This window comes from Macrobrachium rosenbergii, chromosome 9, assembly GCF_040412425.1.
Source record: "Macrobrachium rosenbergii isolate ZJJX-2024 chromosome 9, ASM4041242v1, whole genome shotgun sequence".
Lineage (NCBI taxonomy): Eukaryota > Metazoa > Arthropoda > Malacostraca > Decapoda > Palaemonidae > Macrobrachium > Macrobrachium rosenbergii.
This window is the reverse complement of record NC_089749.1, coordinates 51,111,108-51,119,216: the sequence shown is the minus strand read 5'-3', so window position 1 is coordinate 51,119,216 and position 8,109 is coordinate 51,111,108. Positions and strand designations below refer to the sequence as shown.

The 8,109-nt window shown below is 37.8% G+C and overlaps 1 protein-coding gene across 1 annotated transcript; it reads right to left on the bottom strand.

The window, feature by feature from the left end:
• Window positions 1-714: 714 nt before the first annotated feature.
• On the bottom strand, window positions 715-7,466 carry LOC136841794 (mannan endo-1,4-beta-mannosidase-like). The gene is made up of 10 exons (XM_067109090.1): window positions 7,311-7,466; window positions 6,288-6,447; window positions 4,749-4,990; window positions 4,423-4,500; window positions 4,005-4,093; window positions 3,346-3,425; window positions 3,024-3,177; window positions 2,065-2,070; window positions 1,416-1,530; window positions 715-898 (listed from the first exon to the last, which is right to left on the bottom strand). Exons 1-10 carry the CDS (start codon window positions 7,377-7,379, stop codon window positions 773-775), a joined length of 1,119 nt encoding a protein of 372 aa, XP_066965191.1. The 5' UTR covers window positions 7,380-7,466; the 3' UTR covers window positions 715-772.
• Between the last annotated feature and the right edge of the window lie 643 nt (window positions 7,467-8,109).

Genomic DNA, 8,109 nt, shown 5'->3' with positions numbered 1-8,109 from the left:
CTATTGTTTTATCTTTTAATAATTTTTTTACTTGGATGTTAAGTTTGTAGTTTGTTTCAGTATAATATTTCCTTATATTATTATTTAATTATTATTATTATTATTATTATTATTATTATTATTATTATTATTATTATTATTATTAACTGAATCTGAGTGTTTCCGTTTCTGTACAAATATCTCTTGTTGTGATACATGGTAATATCCCTATTGTTTTCGTTTTACTTATGAATTACTTATTTTCATAATGAAGAAATCTGGGTGAGTGTGGATCTTAAATCATTTAATAATCCAGTTCTTTGGAAAGGCAGCATTTCTTAGGAATTTGTTAGAACACTCAGCTAAGTCTAGTCTGTTGCTCTGTATCCTTACATTCAGCTTAATTATATCATATATTGTAAGATCATGACAGTTCTTGTTTATTCGTATTGTAGCCTCATCATATCCGTTGTAGATCCTTGCTGTAATTAGAGGATGTCTTGTACGTACATGCGTATTGTATTATATTACTTTACTGTTCGTCTTGCTAGAATTGGATCATTTCTAATACTGGATATCTTGAGTGGTTTAAATTTACTGGATTGTAAAATGTACATATTTGACCTTTTCTCTCAGTATGTGCTACTTTGATTACTGGTTGCCGAACTCCTTAATTCTGGCGTTAGTTTTTAGATAATACGAAGCGAAGGGTATCCCAGAGGAGGCAAAACACAGTTAAAGGTGAAATCTTTTATTTCGTAACCATCACCAATCAGAAGGCGGAACTGCAGCCTTAGCCAACGTTGAAGTTGACAGTGCCATGGTCAGTCCTTCCATGCAGTTGCCCCAGAGCGTCACGCTGCGTATCTCGTGTGTCACTGCAGTCACCTGTGGCTGTGTAGTGCCAGCTCCAGCCTCCCTGTAAGACAGAAAGTAGTGGCCATGACAGTTTGTGCTGTGTATTATGAAGGGAAAAACTCACAACCAAGCACTTTGATGGGAGTTTTTCTGTAGCGAGGCAGGAAGGAAAACCTTCTCCTTTTCTATACCCGGTTGCAGGAGTCTAAAGACAATGAGAAATGATATGATCTGGAAAACCAAGGTTATGTTATAATGAAGAGTTATGATCATTCATTGTTGTGGTCTATAGGTTGTTAGTGGCAAGTGTTACTTTACTCTCGTGGCAGAACACGAAAGTGTCATTTCCAGATACAATAATCCTTTGCTGGACGCCTTCGGCATTTAGCCGAGTTGTTGATTATTTTCATTTTACAAACATGCCCTTAAAGGGATTTACCAAATACAGTTTTACCACATATATTTTAGAGCATGCAATACTTCTTTATCAATAAATGTGATTCGAAAATATTTATTTAGAATTTTGCAGAAATTCCCCTAACTTCTTCAGCAAGCATCTGTGCTCTCTCAGTACTTACGCTGTATCCATGTGTATAGGCATACTCGTACAAGTCCCTGAGAGAAGTACCAGCAGCACAAACTGAAGCGTATTCTCCAATCACGAGGGGTTTGTCGAGGTTGTAATTATCGGCGCTCACCTAAGAAATGAAGTAATTAGAAATTATTGGTTTGTAGACAGCAAACACAAATGAATATAGTTAATGGTGATGTTAGTTGTGGTATTGCATACAATGCTTAGTAATATATGTGCTTAGGCTTAGAAATGAAACAGTTTTGGTATTAAAGTAGATTATCATTAAGACGTGGGACTTTGAAAGAACACATTACGAAGCTTCGAATGAGTTTTCAAGCTGATAATTTTCATGAATGGAGAAGTCTCGCGGTGGGGAATGACGGGATTGTAGGGGGAGGGGGGTGGCGCCTGTCCTTTGAAAACATTTATTAGCACTTTGATAAACATAGATTTTATAAAGAAATGCCAAGGAACTTAACGATCAAGGAAATCCTCTTTCGTCCTTTCAGCTTGATAATCATTGAACAGCTATCCCTTCGACTTGGAATGAATGCCTGAAGGGGGTAATTCTGATTATTACTAAATAAGGAACGTATTCTTCAGAGTTACTTATTGCCGTCAGGAAAGAGAAATGTACCTGTTGCAATTATTACTTCAATCTGTAGACCATTTTAGCAGAAGTTTATCAACTTTCATAAGATGCAGTTGAAATTGTTTGTGCTTGCTACGACCTATCGTTAACTGGGATATCAATTTTGTTTTATTTCTGAACTGAAAGATATCAGTTTCCGGTGGAATTAAAAGTGATTAAGGAATTAATGAAAAAGATTTCTTGAGCCGAAGACATAGACGTAACGAAGTTACTGTTCGTCCGTGATATTGAAAATTATATTTAAAAAATTTAGGTTATTCCATCCTATTGATTATCACAGTTTTGAGTGTATGGTGCAAATATGAAATTATGTTCTTCATTAAAAAATATAGTTGACAGGAGTGCTATCACTCCTGACTGAAGTAAACACTCCAGAATAAAACGTATTTTTCTTATTAATTCCGTTTCTTTCATCAGAGGTTCTTTATTGAAGGAACTTTGGCGCTTATCGGAATAAGACTGAAACCTCTTAGTAGACGGACTGTCTTTCGTTCTCTTTAGAAGTTTAGATTAAGCCAGCCTATTGCTAGCACGGGCTCTTGTTCTAGGGCAGTCCGCAAAACTGCCTTTGCCGATACTTCATTTAACGTTTCAGTGAATTTCACTAATTCATTATTATTATTATTATTATTATTATTATTATTATTATTATTATTATTATTATTATTATTATTCATAAGACAAAACCACATTCATAGGGAAGAAGCCTACCTGAGGAGACAATGACTTGAAATTCACGCTTCCAAAGAATATGGTGCTCATTTAAAAGAAGTTACAGAAGAAAACAGAAATACAGAAGAGGAAATCAGTTATTAAACAAACAGATAAACTAATGAATTAATTAGTGTCCAAGTCATCTCGTATGCTGTCAAAATCAACTGAATGCATGAATAATGCCTGTCGTGGCCACGGTCTAAATATACCTAGAGCGCGGTTGGCGGCTTCCGAAGCCGTCCTTACCGTGAAGGGCGTTTGGACTCCCAAAGAGCCGCCCAGTCGTAAGAGTGCATCTGGTAGAAGTCAAGGTGAGAGTTGTCGCCTGCCGCCTTGTACAGACAGTCGTTGCTGTAGTGGTTGCGAGTATTGGAGAAGGCGTCGCTCTGGGCGAACTGACCTGAGCGTCGGGCGGAGAGAAAATAAAACATTAAAACCAATAAGATTTGGGAGTTAGTAAAAGGGGTTGAGTGTAAGGCGGCAGCAGGAGACTTTATAGAATAAACACAAAGCTTCTTTATGTATGACAGCACTGGGGATGAAAAAGCATCGACCACGAACTCTTTACCCCAAGATCCGAGGGTAACCAAAAGCCCGGAGTCGACTTCACGGATGACCTGATTTTGTCGACCAATGAACTTCAGCCACCTGTTTGAATTAAATGGAAAGGTTACATTTTAAACAATATATATATATATATATATATTTATGTGTATACATATATATATATACATATATATATATATATGTATACATATATATATATATATATATATATATATATATATATATATATATATATATATATATATATTATATTTATACAGAGAGAGAGAGAGAGAGAGAGAGAGAGAGAGAGAGAACCATCCATAATAGTTCAGCCATTAAGACTACGATTGAAGGCTCAGGAAAGTTTGCCAAATCCAAACATGATGAGGAGGCAGGCTGCTCCCAGAGTTTTATGGTCGTCAATATAAAGACATTTTCAGATGTACACTACAGATCCAGACAGGTGCTCTCGTGTGAGAATTTATTGTTTTAAATGGACAGTTCAGAATGACGTTTATTTCTGTTGAAATCAGTGTTTTGTGGTTTAAAGAACATTAATTAGAGAAGAAACGTCCATCACATCTACCGAGAGCGAACGCCTTAGATACAATTGCCTTATTGGGAAATAAAAGTATCATAAGTGACAGAGCGACAGTTTTGTCAGACTCCATTCCTTACCTTTCCATAGGAATTCCTTTGCCAGTCCATCCTGCTCCTGACTGGCCAATTAGCTGGGTGTCATAACAGTACTCGGAACTGGATTCAACCTGGAAAGAAGAAGAAGTTTCAAAAAAGAATTATAGTCGGACACAGTCGCGTTTGTATCTTTTCACTTGACTAATTCTTTGGGATAAAAAACAAAAACACGATTTTGGTGTTAATATTTTCCTTTTAAGCTTGGAGGAAAAAGAGAATTCTTCAGTTCAACAGAAGTGAAGTGGGTTCCAGAATCTTATACTCAGGATCTACATATGTACAATTATTGTGGTTATTAGCTCTTACCAAAGGAAGTGAGATATTTTTGTTCACCATTCTTTAATTATTCATTGACCATTGTTGTTTGGAATTTCGAAAAAAAAAATTGCAAGTTACCTACCTTCACGGAACCCTCCGGCTCGTTGACGGTCTCAATGGCTGCCAAGGCTGGATGACCCTTGATTTTTTCTACGAGACTCTGCAGAGAAGAAGAGGAGGAAATGAATACATGAACAGTCACTCTGAGCCTTTGCGTAAATGTGCTCGTGTAGACCATAATACCACTGTCACGAGTTCGAAACAAGGCTGGGGCTGGCATGGAAGAAATTTGGGAAAATTTCCTTAAAAATAGCAATATGCTTTGAGCTCAGAGACTTTCAGCCAAGAAAAGTAGTTTCTTTAAGTAACAAAAGGAACTCCAGAGGGTCAGGTGACGCCACAACTGACCTTGAGGCAATTCTGGACGTAGGATTCCAACTTGGAATCGTCCCAGATGAGGTTGATGGTGTTCTGGTTGTTGAGGTAGGCTCCGTTCCACAAGGTCAGCACAACGAGGACGTCGTGCGACTGGGCCGCGTTCAGCAGCTTCAAGACGTCGTTCTCGAAGTCGCCGGTGTTGTCGCATTTGGTGACGTAACCGTTGCTGTCGTAGATGGGCGTGTTGTCGCCTTCCACGTGCACCCAGGCTCCTGACGATTAAACACGAACAGCGTCAGTGGCAGTTCTATCGATAGCAACAATAAAAACAATGAAAAAGAACAATTAGGTAACCAGCCATCTCATTGCTTTGTTGTATTTATCAGGGTTAATTGACAGAGGATTTTAATGAAGGCGTTAGTTGAAGAAGTAACAGTTATGTCGGCGATGTGAATCTCAAATATTTTCAAAAAATTTGATTTTTTTTACTGAAAATGTATTTATGATTTGAGGTATTTACTCCGTCGCCATATTTGCTGTCCTTGTTTTCAAACGTGATATGAATCATATTTTGATAAGATGGTAATTTAAAGTCTAGAACATATTTGATAAAAATATTAAATCTGTAACATCAACACGGCACATTTCGGTAGAAAGTCTCTGCATAAAGAAAGAAACGTCCAAACTTCTGATAAAAAAAAAATAATGAATGATTTATTAACCAATATCGAAATACAATGTAAAAAATTTTACGAAGTTAGATAACCCAATCAAATAAGCAGGAAATGAAACCAGAGTAGAGTGTCAGTCGGTTGTCACCATAGGGATGTAGTGCCGGTAGTGCACGTCATGCGGTGCACTGTAGGTATTATTTAAGGTTCTTGGCAGCTTCCCCTCGGCCTATAGATTCAACCCCTTTCATTCCTTTTACTGAGTCTCCGTTCATATTCTCTTTCTTCCATCTTACTTTCCACATTCTCCTAACAATTGATTCATAGTGCTACTGCGAGGTTTTCCTCCTGTTACACCTTTCAAATTTTATTTTGCTGTCAGTTTCTGTTTCAGCGCTGAATGACCCTTAGTTTTACTGACCACTGAGCTGATTAACAGCTCTCCCAAGCTGGCCCAGAAGGATGACCTCTTGTGTTCCTAAATTGTATATTCTGTTCTATTCTGTGGATCAGTCTCCGTGAGGATGTCGTTCAACTGGAACTTCAGAAGTCCAAGCGAAGATGGAATGCTTTGCTGCCCTAATACAGTTCAACTTATATTTTAATATATTACTTATATTTTTATTTATTTATTTACTTATTCGTTAACTTATCTGTTTTCTAACAACTGATCTCCTCTTTCTGCATTTCCCATTACCTTCCGTTGATTCTTTCGAATGAACGCCATATTCTTTGGAAGCTTGAATTTCAAGTCAGTGGCCCCTGTGGGCTTGTTCCATATGAATAAGGTTCATCTTCTGAATAATAATAATAATAATAATAATAATAATAATAATAATAATAATAATAATAATAATAATAATAATAATAATAATAATAATAATCAGTCCCTACTCACGGACGGAGTTCCCTCCGGCGCCGCCGATCTCCGAGGCCCACTGTTCGAGCGTCCCGTCGTATTTGCCGTTGCCGAAGTCGTAGCCATAGTTGTTCCAGGCGAAGTTGCAGCCGCTCAGGAAGACCTTTTCTCCGTTGTAGGTGAGGTCCTTGCCCGAAACCTGCGGTGGGGTAGTGGGCACACGGGCTGCTTTATACCCGGTTCACTTTTGAGACATTGCAGTTTATCCGATTTTATATATATATATATATATATATATATATATATATATATATATATATATATATATATATATATATATATATATATATATATATATATATATATATATATATATATATAATGTGTGTGTGTATGTAATATATGTATATTTGTACGAAATGTTAAGTTACTTTACGTCTACGTGTCATGAAGTTTGTTAAAAACACACACAAACGTGCATATGTATATGTATGTGTGCGTGTATACTTTGTACAACCGCCACATGTAGGCATGAACTCCCTTTAGAATTTACAAACACATGGCAGTTTAGTCAGCTAGAAATAATCGTTCCGACATAAAACAAATAAGTTAGAAGCAATTATCTAAAAGTATGACAGCAAGAAAATATGACTTATATTAAACCAACCGATGAACTGCATTCAGTGGAAAACAAATGTTTTTGGCAAGTCCTGGGACAAGGAGTAAACCGTGAAAATATAATGTTAAATTGCTTAAAGGCTGTGGAAAATGAACAGGGTTCTGGATAAATAAGGTTAAAAACGGCGATTTGTTACTTTGGGTCTAGATCTGGCGAACTTTTGTGTAGTCCACAAAGAGAACAACATGACGCTTTCTTGTATGCTGAAAATGTCCCCTGAAGCAATGCTTCTGCGCCAAGTGTGGACTTACGCTGAAAGCTGTTAGATCGTATGACCTTTCCTTATAGATGCTCAGTTTATTTTACAATTGCAGGGAAGCTTATAAAATGAACTGACTGCATCTGATAAACACAAAATTGAAATATATCCGAGAAAGACAAACCTGGAGGCGGCCGCAGGCAGCGGGGCCAGCCAAAGCTGCAATTGCCGTCAGAACGAGGATCGCCTTCATTGCAGTCGTGGATGTTGCAATGATTGTCTCGGCGCTGAAACACCAGAAAGGTCTTCTTATAGTCTTTGTCCTACAAAAAATGATGAATTCCACAAAAAATTATCGGTGGGAATACATCTCAGTGTGGGTGTTATCAGCATGGGAAAATTAAGTTTGAGACACCACGGTGCGTCCGTTGAAACTGCAAGATAACTTTCACTATTACGCGCACCCCACAGGAGAGTAGTGCCGTCAGTGCACCTCGTGCGCTGCACTGTAGGCATTACTTGAAGTTCTTTGCAGCGTCCCTTCGTCCCCTTGCTGTAACTCCTTTCATTCCTATTACCTCCATTTATATTCTCTTTGTTCCATCTCCTAACAATCATTTCATAGTGCAACTGCGAGGTTTTCCTCCTGCTACAAGTTTCAAACCTTTCTACTTCCAATTTCCTTTTCAGCGCTGAATGACCTCATAGGTCCCAGCGCCTTTGGCCTAAATTCTACGTTCTATTCTATCCTGTTCTGTTGGCTTGATGAGTCCATAAGTCCACACTGGGCCTCTTTTACCCGTTGATACCTAGCACACCTACAGGCCGCCCTAAGACGTGTGCCAGTGCTGACATAAGGCCAGCGTAATAAAAAATAAAAAACACTTTACATGTCCTTTGTTCTTTGGCTTGTTCTTGCACTCATTAAGATTTACGATGATCTTGGTACAAAATATATACCAAGCAGCTGAGAGGCCATTATC

Excerpts from the sequence above, each read along its gene's own strand:
- LOC136841794 (XM_067109090.1), bottom strand. The coding sequence starts at position 7,379 with ATGAAGGCGATCCTCGTTCTGACGGCAATTGCAGCTTTGGCTGGCCCC. Across the intron at positions 4,501-4,748 it reads ACGTCCAGAATTGCCTCAAG|AGTCTCGTAGAAAAAATCAA; the intron begins GTCAGTTGTGGC and ends TCTTCTCTGCAG. Across the intron at positions 4,094-4,422 it reads AGCCGGAGGGTTCCGTGAAG|GTTGAATCCAGTTCCGAGTA; the intron begins GTAGGTAACTTG and ends TCTTCTTTCCAG.